At 38.2% G+C, this 14,640-nt stretch overlaps 2 protein-coding genes across 5 annotated transcripts in view; both read left to right on the forward strand.

The window, feature by feature from the left end:
- Nucleotides 1-5,047, forward strand: part of LOC123803172 (ATP-binding cassette sub-family A member 10-like) — a 60,981-nt gene extending 55,934 nt beyond the window's left edge. Inside the window, 3 exon segments of the mRNA XM_087854719.1 lie at nt 451-506; nt 628-2,980; nt 3,502-5,047. Of these exon segments, the coding sequence (XP_087710845.1) occupies nt 451-506; nt 628-726 (155 nt within the window). The 3' untranslated portion in view covers nt 727-2,980; nt 3,502-5,047.
- Nucleotides 5,048-8,911: 3,864 nt separating this feature from the next.
- Nucleotides 8,912-14,640, forward strand: part of ABCA6 (ATP binding cassette subfamily A member 6) — a 65,967-nt gene continuing 60,238 nt past the window's right edge. For 2 of the 4 annotated variants that reach the window (XM_045814212.2, XM_087854181.1), the window contains exon 1: nt 8,912-9,446. The gene's annotated coding sequence lies outside the window, so the exon portion shown is untranslated. Of the gene's footprint in view, nt 9,447-13,546; nt 14,077-14,640 lie in introns of those variants that run through there. The other 2 variants (XM_045814211.2, XM_045814210.2) reach the window with 2 other exon arrangements.

Raw genomic sequence — 14,640 nt, forward strand, 5'->3', positions numbered from 1 at the left:
GGGGTGAGGGTGGGGTTGAACTAGTTCTAGACACACTGACTGGAGGTCACACTGGGTATTTATGAGGCATTGACACATAGAAATGTGGGATTCATTAAAATGGGACCCGCATACAGGGTACTCGTTCATAGATTTGTAAGTATAGAAACCCAAGAACACTCAATAGCTGATTTGGAGTCCAACAATACATATGTAAGGAATCAAAATGGGAAGTATTGAAATAGGCCACGAGAAGCTCTTCAGACTTTACTGATAATTTGTACATAGATGCATTGCTCTCTTTTTGTTTAGCCATATTCACATTTTTCTTTATCCTTCCAAAAAAGGTAATGACTTGGCCTATAACTTAAAGTATCTCATGGGTTTGAGGTTGCTGCTTATATTGCACACTTTGAAAGCGCTTTTGGCAAAAAACATGTAAGCCATTAATGTGAGTCTCTTTCAGTGAAGTGAAACAGACCTTTGACATGGAAGAATACAGCCTCTCTTAGGCCACCTTGGAACAGGTGAGTTTTCTTTAAACCAGTGAGCATCATCCAGGGAGCCTTTGTGTGAATCTCTGTGCACATCAGTCTTTCAGAAACACCCTGACATTTTTGTTTCCTTATTTATTTTCACCCTACTTAGGTATTCTTAAGACTCTCTAAAGAACAGGAGCTGGGAAATTTTAATGATGAAGTTGATACAAAAGTTAGTTGGAAACTCCTCCTACAGGAAGAACCTTAAAACCCTGAATCTCCTAACATTAGATTTTAGGTCCTACTACATCATTAGTTTCCAGAATTCTAGAACAATCTTCCGTATTACCACAGGTAACAAACACACTTAGTAGTTCCAACATTCAAAAATGATTAAGAATTTAAATGGTTTTTTAAATTTTAAAATGGAAGGGAGAGGCAAAGGTAGGGAAAGGTAGTGCACGTTAACATAAGCAGACATTATACTAATAACTAATAAGACCTATTTTGTGCTCAGTATTAATTCAAAAATCACAGAATATTAGTCCATTTTTTAAAAATTATTTCCAGATAGCTGAATGCTGAGCACATATTACAAACAAAACATTGAAGGGGGTGCCTGGGTGGCTCAGTCAGTTGAGCATCTGACTCTTGGTTTGGCTCAGGTTGTGATCTCAGGGTTGTGAGATCAAGCTCTGTGTTGAGCTTCGTGCTCAGTGGGGAGTCTGCCTAAGATTCTCTCTCTCCCTCTCCCCACCACCACTCTCTTTCTCTCTCTCTCTCTCTCTCTCTCTCTCTCAAAAAACAAACAAACAAAACAAAACATTGTAGGGTTTTTCTAACCCAAACTTTAAATATATCAGCTATTTTTAAAGCTTTATTTACTTAAATACCAATTTAATATAACATTGACCAGAAGATGATCTAAGAAGTTGATGGATGAAATTACACAGTATAACCTTTAAATATAGTTATATTTTCTGATTATAAGATAAATATATGCTCATTTAAGGTTATATAGAAATTATGTGGACGAAGATAATAGTAATCTGTAGTAAAACACCAGAGTCAATATTTTGGCCTACCTATAATCAATGCTCTTTTTATGAGTACTTTCTCAAAGTCAACATCAGTGGGCATGGTAATTTCCTATATTTTTCCACTGCACGGTTCATGAACATTTTGCATATCATTGTAATGTCTTTGGGTTATGGAATACCTGCATTGGATTCCTTTGATGTATTATCATAGTTTTTACTTAACCTTTTTACTATTGTCTGACATTTTTGGTTATATGCTAGTTAATCTCATATAAATAAAGCTGTGATGAACTTCTCTACAGTCTTCTTTTATTATATAGTCTTAGGGTAAATAGTTCCAATATTAATGGACGGCTCTCTGCTCTATGAGATCTAGGTAACTTTGTTCTCTGACCAGTAGAAAAATTCAGCACCCATCCTAAGCTTCTGAAACCCCCACAGGACATTTTGATGTTGTACTCATCCTGATTCTGACTTTCCTCATCTGTTTGAACTCTTATTATCTGGTCCGTGGTTTGTGTCAATTCCTTTTTTTTTTTTTTTTTTAAGATTTTATTTATTTATTTGACAGAGAGAGAGACAGCCAGAGAGAGAGGGAACACAAGCAGGGGGAGTCGGAGAGGAAGAAGCAGGCCCCAGCGGAGGAGCCCGATATGGGGCTCAATCCCAGGACTCTGGGATCACTCCCTAAGCCAAAGGCAGACGCTTAACGACTGAGCCACCCAGGCGCCCCTGTGGCAATTCCTTTACCCTTACCTTGGCATTGACTTAAAGGTAGAACTTGGCTCCTTACCTTGATTCCTACAAACAGAAATTCCACAGGTAATTTGTAAAAGAGGCGCATCCTCCTAACTTATAGGAATGCTTAAAATGTGTATAAAAATTTGATGTTTTATTTGTAATGTTCAAATTTTCCTAAAAAGGAAATTCCATTCACTCTATTAATTGCATAATTAAAGCCAACAAAGAAATATATTTATGATTTTGGTAGATGAGTAATTTTATATCCCTAGATTACCATACCTATTCAGTTGCTTTAATTCAGTGGTTCTCACTGGGGGCAATTGCTTTTGCCCCCCACATAGGAGACAGTTGCCATTATTTGGAGTTGTTTTTGGTTATCTCAACAGAGGATTGCTATTGGCATCCAGGAGGCAGAGGCTAGAGATACTGCTAAACACCCTAAAATCCACAGGACAGTCTTCCACAAAAAAGAATTATTCAGCTCTAAATGTCAGTAGTGCCCATATTGAGACACTCTGATTTTGGTTAACCATGTGAGCTCATCCTCTATGCTTTGATTATTCATCATCTAGCATTTGAGACTATCTCACATCCCTATGTAGTCTGTGATCCTCAAGGCACTCTGTTTTTTGAGTCTTTTCTTGCAGGTCCTAATGGCTCAACTAGAAAAAATGGCTCAACTAGTGCTTGCTTCATATTTGTGATGGATTATCACAATTGGCCAAAAAGAGAAGCTCAGTAAGAAAATAACACCTTCCATTTTCTACCAATGTCCTTACTTCTGTTGAACGGTGATTTACTTTGGCCAAAAAAGATACAGCAAAGTTCTATGATTGATGTCTTCTGATGCAGCTGTTTGGCAATAGGCACTGCCGGCTATCACATAAAAGTACTTCCTCTAACAGCTTCCTTTAGCTGGTTTGAATAGGCATTCTGGACTTTAACTTGGTGAATTTCCTGCTTCTATAAATTAAAATCATCTAACTGTGCTCTGTTTCACTCCTGCGCCCTTAAAATTGTTGCCTGGCAACTGTTGCTCATAACCTCATCTTCTTCGGCTACATGGTATGACTACCAAGAAAACCTAGTTTTGGAATAAGTAGAACACTCTCAATGCTTTCCAACCATAACGTCTTAAGTAATTACAAAAAGTCCCCATTCTTGGTGATTTCATATCTCACAAATCCCCATTCCTGGTAGTGATTTCTGTGTTCCTTGGGTTGTCATGTGCATTAATAAGGGGCTTGTTGTAATCCCAGACATATCCAAGAATAAGGACAGTTCTGAAAGAGACAGCTTGAAGGTTATTGTGAATTCAAGACAGCCACGGGTATCTTTTGTAAGTGGAGATTGTGAAATTTCTATTGAGTACTCTACCCATGATAAAGACTCAGCTTCTTGCTCTGCCGTGCCTATCATGAAATATAGTCTTCTTCACCCAGTTCACTGGCTACAGCACCCACTGCCTGGCACAGCTTTTCTCAACCTACTTCTGCTTACTTAAAGCTTTTGTTTACTTCTATCTTCAAATTATCCCATGGCATCCCTTGGTCTATTCATGGCCTATCCATGGTCCCTCCTGCCTCATTGCCTTTCTCTGTGCACCTTTTAACTTCATCTATATTGCTTGGTTCAGTTTCTGGAGAATCAAAGCTTGTGATTGGTTTTGTCTCTATTTGAGCTGAGCTTTTTATGACCAACAGTACAAAGGCTGAATGTGCTATGGTCTCGCACAGGACAGAGTGATACAAATTATGGTCACCTTTACATTAAGAACAGCCTGGGCCGTCATCCCTCAGGAGGGCAGTTTCCAAGAAACAGCAAGAAGTTAGTAAGCACCGTGCTTGTCACATTAAAAAAATACTGATACATAGAGTTTAACCCACACATAGAATTCATGTCTTTTTACACAGATTATCCTCCCATTGAAAATGCCTTGTGAGATCTAGCAAGATTACTCTGGATTAGGTTAAAAATACCAATGGTTGTAAGCAATATGAATGGGCATTTATTGCCCAGAAAATTTTAATGTCTCAGTTCATTTGATCTTTTAAAAATATGGTAAAATAGATGTACAACATAAAATCTGCTTGAAATAACCTAGATATAAATATTGTGTGAATATGAACACCTATATGAAATATCTAGAGTAGGCAAATTCATGGAGACAAAAAGTAGATTAGAGCTAAGCAGGAGCTAAGGGAACCAGTGAATGAGGGTTATTGCATAATAAAGAATTCCTGTGTAGGGGGATGCCTGGGTGGCTCAGTCGGTTAAGTGTCTGCCTTTGGCTCAGGTTATGATCCCATGGTCCTGGGAAAGAGTCCTGCATTGGGCTCCTTGCTCAGTGGGGAGCCTGCTTCTCCCTCTGCCTGCTGCTCTCCCTGCTTGTGCTCTCTCTCTCTCTCTCTGACAGATAAATAAAATCGTAAAAAAAAACATTCCTGTGTAGGCAATGGAAAATTTTGGAGTGATAATGGTTGTACAGTATTGGGAATGCAATTAATGTTACTGAGTTGTACATTTAAAAATGGTTAAAATAGCAAATTCAATCCATTTAATTTTTTAAAAGTATAATTTAAAATAATTTGACATGGTACATGTTATCTGTAAGAAAATCATACAATTTTTACAGGTGTAGAATATGGAAGAATTTTTTTTGCTTAGTTAACACATTTTTCTACCATGCATGCATATACATGCTACAGGTAATGTTGTATTTACTGTTTTGTATTTGCCTTATTTAAAAACATACTGTGAGCATCATACTTTCCCAGTTTATTATATATCTGCATCATTTTTGTAACCTATATATCATTTTAATGTTTGAATATATAAAAAAGTTATAGTTGAAAAATCAATCGAAAGATGTATAGATTGTTTCTGAATTTCCCTGTTGTAAAAAATGCTGCCACTGAAAATGTGGCATGTAGATCTTTGGCAATTAAGTACCTAATCACCTGAATGCGTTCCTAGAACATGCAGGCTGAAGGTTCTCTATGTTCCTAAGCTTCCAATAGAAGTCTCACTGAGGAGTTTCATCTGTACGTTCCAGCCATTTCCCTGATTTTCCCCCTGGTAGCTCCTCAGAAGCAGAAATTTCCTAAGAAAGGAAAGAATTACAGATAGCGATAATGACAAACCGAAGCATCATTTCCATGATGCCCTCACTCTTACCTGCTAAAACGAAAACAAAAGCAAAGCAAAAACAAGATGGTAGATGTAGAATTAGGAAAGGTCCCAGACTCTTATTATAACCCCCAAATAACTTTGTTGGCATCTCAAACAACTATTTACTTGGCTAAAGGAAGATGCCAGGAGCTAGCATTTGTCTCTCCAGTCTGTGAGCAATGTGGAACCAGCCGCAAGTGAGGCAGAATCTGAAAGCCCCTGTTCCATTCTTCTTCCTCAGCTCGGGAAGTCCTGAGAGCACAGTCAAGCCAAAGGAAAGCCTATCCCCCTTCTCCCCACAGAACCAGCTTGAGGATCCTGTGGAGTGAAAAAAAAAAATACTAGGAAAAACTTCAGATACTCAGCGAAAGCTATCCCCAAGCCATAGCAGCAATTTAAGTGAAGAGGGCCTTTGTTTCTGAGCGATCTTGTATTTACTCATTTTATAGAAAGAAAGGGAGGAGAAAGCAAAGAATGGGGTTAGCTTACCCCATCCCCACCCCCTCAACACACACGCATCGAGAAAAAAAAAGGGGGGAGGAGAAAAAAATAGAAAGGTGTTTTTTTTTTTTTTTTAAGTGGTGTGGTTTTGGAGTATAGGTGAGGTTTGTAGCAGTGGGGTCTGGACCCGATGACCAAGAAAGAAATCTTGAGACGTCTTTGGTGCAGAATGGTGGTTTTATTAAAGCACGGGGACAAGGCCCATGGGCAGAAAAAGCTGCTGCACTGGGGTTGTGAGGGGTGGCTGATTATATACTTGGGAGTTGAGGGAGGTAAGGAAAAGGGAGGTTTTCAAAAGGGTTTTCATTTGTTAAAGAGGACCTACAAGATGCAGGAGGCCTTGCCATTGTCTAGGTTGTTTTTCCTTCTAGCAAGGCATTAGCGGTTAAGAATGTTGGGAGCTCCCTGGAGAAAACGTCACACATATCCCACCCAAGAGTTGGGGGAGGTTAGGTTGCAGGGTGTCAGCTTGTACTTTGTCCACAGCTAGCCTTCTGCTCATCAAAAGGAATATTAAAGAAATGCCATTTATAATTCCTGATGAGGTCAGTGGTACTCCTGCATGTATGAAATCTTGCTTAACCTATTGTTAAATTAATGATGTTATGAAAGAAATCAACAAGGCAGTTATTAGTAAACGTAAGATCCTATATCAACCAAAAATCTGAGTTCTGTGGCCAGAATTCTACCACAGATGCATTGATGAAGAAACAAAAACACCAAAGGTTATTATTTTATAGTGGAAGCTGACATAAAGGAGTCCCCAACTTTGAAAGTTGACTCGAAGTTCTATGACACTGAATATTCTACAATATTGCTGGAGGCTATCAGAGATCTGAGGGGGAGGCTTTACCCATTATGTTATAACTTAAGGCCCTCGTGAGCTTTCAAATGGGCCAACAGTAGGGTTTAGGTTGAGAGGCTATTCCTACAATTTCTTTACATAAATAATCTCTTTAGCTTTTTAATTTTCTTTTTCTTGTTTCTTCTAAAAATAAAACATGTTTGTGATAAAATGTATATATTTAAAATGTTACTTTATTTTACTTTATTTCAGCAAAAATTTAACCACCTACCATATAATCCCCTGTGCTAGGCAACTAAAAAATGTTCATGTCTAGTTTTTGTGTTTAATAGACAACGCTGCAGACCCCAGATGGTAGCTACAGATGTAGTAATGGAAGAAGGTCAAGAAAATAAGGTCAAAGATACCCAGGCCTTTTGGAATTAAAGGTCATTAGTGTCTAAATTCTATCAATGACATTTCCGTCTACAGGCAAACTTCCTAGAAGTTGGAACTGGAGACAGTTTACTCCTTTGATTATTTTCCTCTCCCATCTGACATTAGCGTAGAACTTATGTGAAATGCATTCAGTGTAAACCAGTTTGTAAACTTCAATCTATAATGAAATCGTACTCAAAGTGTCTGGAGACGGAAAAAAAAATAACATGTATGAGCAGGTTGACAGAGATAGTGGGCATGGAAAATAAGTGCTTGGATTGTAAGAATTTAGCCATGTTTCTCCTCTGCATGTGGGGACACGGGTGTATGTCTGCACCATCTACTTGGCAGTTTTATCCCTATAGCAGAGAGGGGGAAAATGTGTCTCACCGGGCCCTGTGGCCTGGTTAACACTGTCACTGTGATGATAAGTACATTAAGGACACTGCAAAAAAAGGTAACATTGACCAAATCAGTTGCCGAGAGAGTCCAACAACAACCAACTGCCCTGCTGCACAGTCTAGACCCTTATGATATGTGTCCTTAATGAGAAAGATCATCAGCCAGATGAGGAGAATTGGACTACAGAAAGACTGAACCTTACTTAGTAGAATAGTCAGCTAAGTTTTCTAAAGAAGGAAACACAGCCAATTTCAGAAACAGGGAAGACGTTAAAATACTATTTAGAGTTTTGTTTTAGTCACATTTGGAAGTGCTTGCTGACCTTACAAGTTTTCCTTCTCTAAGGACAGCTTTATCTCTTTTTGGCAGCTGGCAGAGTGGGCCTCTAGCAGCTGCACCTACATCATGGGACTCCGGACTAACGATTACAATAGACAAGCCAGAGCAGTACCAAATCCAGGCTGGAATCCCCTAAGATCCATCCCAGAGGTCTGAGCAAGAACAGAGATGCTGGCACCTGGCATAGGTCCATAGAGAGGTCCACTAACTCTTGGTGCTAAGCTTTTGTTCTAGAGTAATGATGGTCTCATCCCGAGAGTGGATCCTAGTCACTCTGACCACAAAATGGGTATTTGTACATGTTCTTCATAAAGCAGATAAGCAACATACAGAGCCTTATAAGAAGAAAACGTGCAAAAGGAGAAGAAATAGAATGCTAGATTTACTGCCGCAGCTAAAATTCCAGGAAACCTGTAGTTCTAGTATGCTGCCAAAATTCCTAAGTTTTAGTTTACTTGAAAATTTTTTCTTTATCTAGAAAGTGAATCATGAGCACATACTTTCTTTTGCCTCAATCAAGCTTTGACATAGTCCTGGATAGCCAAACCTCCCCAAATCCACAACCTTTCTGGACACAGTGAGTCAGCTCTCTGCCATGTACTTGAAAGTATAATCTGGGAGCCAATGGACCAAATAAAGTTGGCAAGAAAGAAGAGGCATCTACCATCTCCACTTAGGAGTCCACATCCATCCTTCCTCCCTTCCTCCCTCCCTTCCTTCCTTCCTTCCTTCCTTCCTTCCTTCCTTCCTTCCTTCCTTCCTCCCTCCCTCCCTCCCTCCCTCCCTCCCTCCCTCCCTCCCTCCCTCCTTTCTTTCTTTCTTTCTTTCTTTCTTTCTTTCTTTCTTTCTTTCTTTCTTTCTTCCTTTTTTTTTTTTTAGATTTTTATTTATTTATTTATTTGACACAGAGAGAGACAGCGAGAGAGGAAACACAAGCAGGAAGAGTGGGAGAGCGAGAAGCAGGCTTCCCACTAAGCAGGGAGCTCAATGCAGGGCTCAATCCCAGGACCCTGGGATCATGCCCTGAGCCGAAGGCAGACGCTTAAGGACTGAGCCACCCAGGCGCCTCTGGAGTCCACGGCCTTTCGAGAGAAAAGCTTACCTTTGCCGATAGCCACTCCCATATATACACCATCAATGCCTGACCCTCTCACCCTTCGTCATAATTGCCTGGCAAAACCTCAATCTTGGTTAAACCTGTTTTAGGAGATGAACACTGGTAGAAAATACACATGAACAAAATAACTAGTCTCACTTTAAATGAATGGCCACTGCCTGTCTTCAAGCCTTCTGCCTGGCAACTGCACTGCATTCCCCTCATCTGTTCACTCTTTCACTGGATTGGATGACTACATTACTTAGCCACGTCTTCTTGTTTCTCAGACTCCAACATCTCTCTCTCCTCTTTCACTCTCAGCAGAAGACCTTGCTTCCCACTTAACTGTGAAAATGGAAGCAATTAGAAGAGTGTTTTCACAAGCTTTCACAACCTGAGCGACCAACCAGGTTTCAATGTACCCATATACTCTGTCTTCTTCTTAGTGTGAATGAACAGCATTCCTATATAAGGTCAGTATTCACACCCATGCATGTGATCCTATCATCATCCATTTCCCCATTCATGAATATACACTGTCAAATCCCTGCCCCCATCTGCATTATCTTTAAAATTATAGTTCATTCATAAGGACGGCTTTTTTAAAATAATTTTTTATTATGTTATGTTAGTCACCATACAGTATATCCTTAGTTTTTGATGTAATGTTCTGTGATTCATTATTTGTGCGTAACACCCAGTGCACCATGCAATATGCGCCCTCCTTAATACCCATCACCACATAAGGACTGCTTTTTAAGTGAAATGGGAGGATTTCTAGTGACCGAGAGTTGAGGACAGTAATCCAGATAACTTTGGGACCCCACAACAAACTCTGAGCAAACAATGGCATAGTACCATGTGAAAATCCCTAGCGTTCTCTGTTCCCATGTCAACTCTGTCTTTGTTCTTTTCTTTTCTATTCTTTTTTTGTCTCTGTTCTTAACTAGCAATTAAAACTCTGAAAATCATAGACATCTTGGGGCATCTGGGTAACTCAGTTGGTTAATCATCTGACTCTTGGTTGTGGCTCAGGTCATGATCCCAGGGTTGTGAGATCAAGCCCCGAGATGGGCTCTGTGCTCAGGGCAGCGTCTGCTTGAATTCTCTCCCTCTTCCTCTGTTCCTCCCTCCACTCATGCTCACGCTTTCTCAAATAAATAAATAAAATCTTTAAAAAATCATATATACCTCTAAGATTCCATTAGCAGAGACTGAAGAAATGTATAGGCTAGTGGGAGGTTATGCCTCCTCTCCCACAAAATATTGTTTGCAGTCAATAAATAATTAGTACCGACAACTTATTTATCAAACACTTCTGAGACTCAACTCTTGCTGTTTTTAAAAAATTAATTTTTTTAAAGATTTTATTTATTCATTTGAGAGAGAGAGCAAGCACAGAGGGCAAATGAGAGGGAGAAGCAGGCTCCCCACCAAGCAGGGAGCCCAGTGCAGGACTCAATCACAGGACTCCGGAATCATGACCTGAGCCAAAGGCAGATGCCCAACTGACTGAGCCACCCAGGCGCCCCTAAAAATTATTTTTAATTGAGGTACATCTTTTAGTTTTCTTTCAGCCATGTTGTGTAAGAGGTAAATTCTCTCTGAGGAGATCTTTATTTCATGCACATTTAACTGGGTGTAGAATCTGAGGTTGACTATTTTGTCTCAGCACTTTGACAACAGTATTCAATTGTTTATGACATCATTTGGCTAACTGTTGAAACTTAGTTGATAACCTGTCTTTTCTGTTTTATTGTTTCTTAGTATTTCCCTCTCTCCACTCTCCTTCTCTCTCATGTTTTGAAAGCTCACCACAAAAAAAGTTAGTTGTTGGATTTTCGTTTTTAACTCTGCACAGGACACATTCTCTCTCTCTTTTTTTTAACCTGATGCTCATCTCTTTGACTCTGGAAAATTTTCGTCCGTCTTATTTTTGAAAATTCCCCTTATTTATCCCCTTTATTTTTCTCATTATAAAATGCCAATTAGATATGTCCTGAACACCTCATTCTGTCTTTTATGCCTTTTAATTTGTCTTCAATATTTTTCCATCTTGTTCCGTCTTTGCACTAAATTTTATATAATTTCTTCAGTTCTATTTCTGATTTGTTAATTTTCTCCTCAGCTGTGCCTAATCTGCTATAATACTTACCCATTAAATTTTTAATCTTAACTATTATTAGTCTCTTTAAATTTCTGTAAGTTCTAATGGGTTGTTTTCCTATTAGTCTTCCTTGTCATCGCTTCCTGTTTTAACTAACTTATATTACTTCTTTAATACTAATAGTCTCATCTTGTTCACCTGCTGATTCTCTTAAAGGATGGACATTTTTTAAAAATATTTTATTTATTTATTTGAGAAAGTGAGAGTACAAGAGAGCACAAGTAGGGGGAGAGGCAGAGGGAGAAACAGACTCTCCGGCTGAGCAGGGAGACTGACAGGGGGCTCGATCCCAGCACCCTGGGATCAGGACCTGAGCTGAAGGCAGATGCTTAACTGACTGAGCCAACCCAGGTGCCCCATTTCATGGTGGACTTTTGATTATGAGTTTAGTTACTAGGAGGAATATTTCTTTAACTCTATTATCTTGTGCCCTGAATCCTGCATATATCTCTGTAGAATTGTTTGCATCTTCTCCAGATTAAAAGTAATAGTAAGAGGAGGAGGAGGAAAAGGGGAAGGAGGAAGAAGACTAGGAGGAGTAGGATTATCAGCAAAAAGTAACATTTTAAAAGTTTTTATGATTTTCCAAGCATTGTTTTATGAACTTTACTTATATTAATGGATTTAATCTTCACAGTAACCATACATACATACATACATACATACATACATACATACACGGTTATTATCTCCAGGGAGTTTTCAATAGATTGTGCAAAGTCACACAGCTAATACATGGCAGAACTAGAATTCAAACCCAAGTTTGGGTCCAGATTGCAACTAACTGCTATGATATTTGCTGTGTTTCTAGATGTATTATTATACAGGAAGAAGAAATTAAGATCCTTCTATGTCCTGTATCTGGCATGTTCTACATATTCTTGGGCTTTTCATTTTCTATGGAGGATATATTTTTTTTTAACTCAGAGATTGGGCAAAGAATACACATCCTTACTCTTCCTTGGGGTGGTCTGTGGTTTTACTAGTTTCTATTCTTAGCACTGAGCACTCCTGTGAATCTTCTGGATTCATGCAGAGATATGAAATACAGCTTCATAACCCATCAAGTCTAGGTCACCTCTTTGGACAGCTGGATTGCTGACATACTGTTCATAGTTTTGGCTCTAATTTCTCTTTTTATTTTTAATACCTGAGGATGTTCCTTCCTTTCTCTTTATTTCTTCCATTGTTTCTTGGTTTCTTTTCTTTACCTTTTTCTTATTTCTTTTTAAAGTTTGGATATATATTTGAACAACTTCTTCTTCTTCTTCTTCTTCTTCTTCTTCTTCTTCTTCTTCTTCTTCTTCTTCTTCTTCTTCTTCTCCTTCTCCTCCTCCTCCTCCTCCTCCTCCTCCTCCTTTTTTTTTTTTTTTTTTGGATATATTTTACCCACCATTTCCACGTACTCCTAGGCAGAGTTTGGGTATTTCACTGTATTGGGTTACCGTTTATGGGGAAATCTTCAGGCTTAAGTAAAGAAAATGACCTCCCAAGTAAAAAAAAGTCAGAGTAAATAAGTCAAGAAAGAGGGACAAAAACCATCTATAAGAAACAATGGTAAGAAGTAAAACTAATAAAATATAATCTAAATAATTATTGATATTGTAGTTGTGAATTTTAATACAATTTTAAGCAAAGTGAAAATGCCTAAAATAGATGTCTAAAATAGAGCACATAGGGTCTAAAACAACAACAAAATTTATAAAAACCTGAACTATATTCCAGGTGATTTAAAAGAAACAGAATTTTTGCTTGGATCATTGACTTATTATTAATACAAAATTTTAACAGTGTTTTTGACCTTCCCCCCACCACGAGACCTTTAGGACACCTTTATTACCTTTGTTTTTGCCAATTTTTAATGTAAAAGACATGTAATATTTCACTGTTGACTCTTTTTAAAAATAGAACTAATTACCAAGGAGAGAACTATACCTATATAATACATGGCTTAATTTTTTTTTAAATTTTAAATCCTCTTTTTTTTTTTTTTTCCAGAACAACTCTCAGCTTTATGATTATTAACATCTGTGGTTTGGGAGCCATGTCAAATATTTGAGATTTCCCAATTCATGGACTTTGGCTTCCTGTTTCGCCATTTACTTTGGCAGGTCAAGAAAAGTTTGCAATTCTTTACAGAGAGAGATAGACTATGCAATGGGAGTTGAATAAATTTTATTTTTTCCCCTCAGTCTTCATGCATAAAAAATTGACCCGAATCTTTTTATATGTTTTTTAGTCCTTGGCAATCTGCTTCCTTTCATTTTGTTCATATGTCTTCTGAAATCCTCCTTCCTTATGAGCAGAACAGAGAAAGGGATTTGTTCATAATTATTCAGTTGTCCAAATTAAGTGTTTTTCTGAGGCAGACTATGGGTTGCTTAGCTTTATTAGGAAAAAAAAGATTCAGCTTCAGCACATTCTGTCCATTCAGTACCAATTAGTCAAATATATCATTGGCAGTTGTGTTTAGGCATTAGTTGTGAGGGAAAAAAATAGCTACAGATTTCTCATACACATTTAACTACTTTGTTTGGTTAGTGATTGTTTTTACTTGTTTATTGCTCTTTCCGCATCTTGGCCTCATCATGTCCAACAGGCCTAGTTCCATTTTCCTTGTTTACCATTTTACCCCTTATCCCTGAAGTTGAAAGGCCAAGTGCACAAACACAGGGTTTGTCTTATTCCCAACCAACCACTGAACCATCATTTCCCTGCAAATGATTGGCTTAGGGAAGAAAAGGCAGAAAACAAAACAAGTTCATCATGTGCCGCTTGGTCTGACTACACCCCCTTTCAGAAAGCAGCCTGGGTAAGGCACCCATTTAAGGAATAAATGAAGAAGTAGCAATAAGGAGATTTTAATTGTTGCTGTACACAAAAAGGGAACTGTGCGTTGACAGTGTTTCCAGAGTACTTTCCTAATTTTTCTGACAGTAAGTAAAGCTCTGTTTTGTTGTGCTATGCCAAGTATGTGGGTGGACACTGTTAAAAATCAGCCTATTTTTCAGATGTTTCCAAATACTCATATGTATTATATTGAAGACCTAATGAGAAACTTTTTCTGTTTATTCCCAATCAACTTGTATTGTGTAGATACAACAGTAGAATATAGGAAAATCGTAAAATTTGCTTCTGTACTAGCTGAGGGAGAGTTGTCTGAATATTTTGTTATGCAAATCTAAAATAATTTGATTCTGAGTTTAGAAAAACTGAAAAAGTCGTCTCTGTTGGCTTATTTGCAAACATTTGGGCAAAATTACTTTCCATGTGATTTCTTTCTCCCACTCTTTTCCTTCTTTCTTTCTCTCTTTCTCTCTTTCTTTCTTTCTTTCTTTCTCTCTCTCTCTCTTTCTTTCTTTCTCTCTCTCTTTCTTTCTTTCTTTCTTTCTTTCTTTCTTTCTTTCTTTCTTTCTTTCTTTCTTTCTTCTTTGTTTACTTCCTTCCTTCCTTACTTCGTAGTTTGCTTCCTCAGTTATTCAGAAACTTCTGAATTCAGA

This window comes from Ursus americanus, chromosome 23, assembly GCF_024610735.1.
Source record: "Ursus americanus isolate L20-20 chromosome 23, mUrsAme1.1.p, whole genome shotgun sequence".
Classification (NCBI taxonomy): Eukaryota; Metazoa; Chordata; class Mammalia; order Carnivora; family Ursidae; genus Ursus; species Ursus americanus.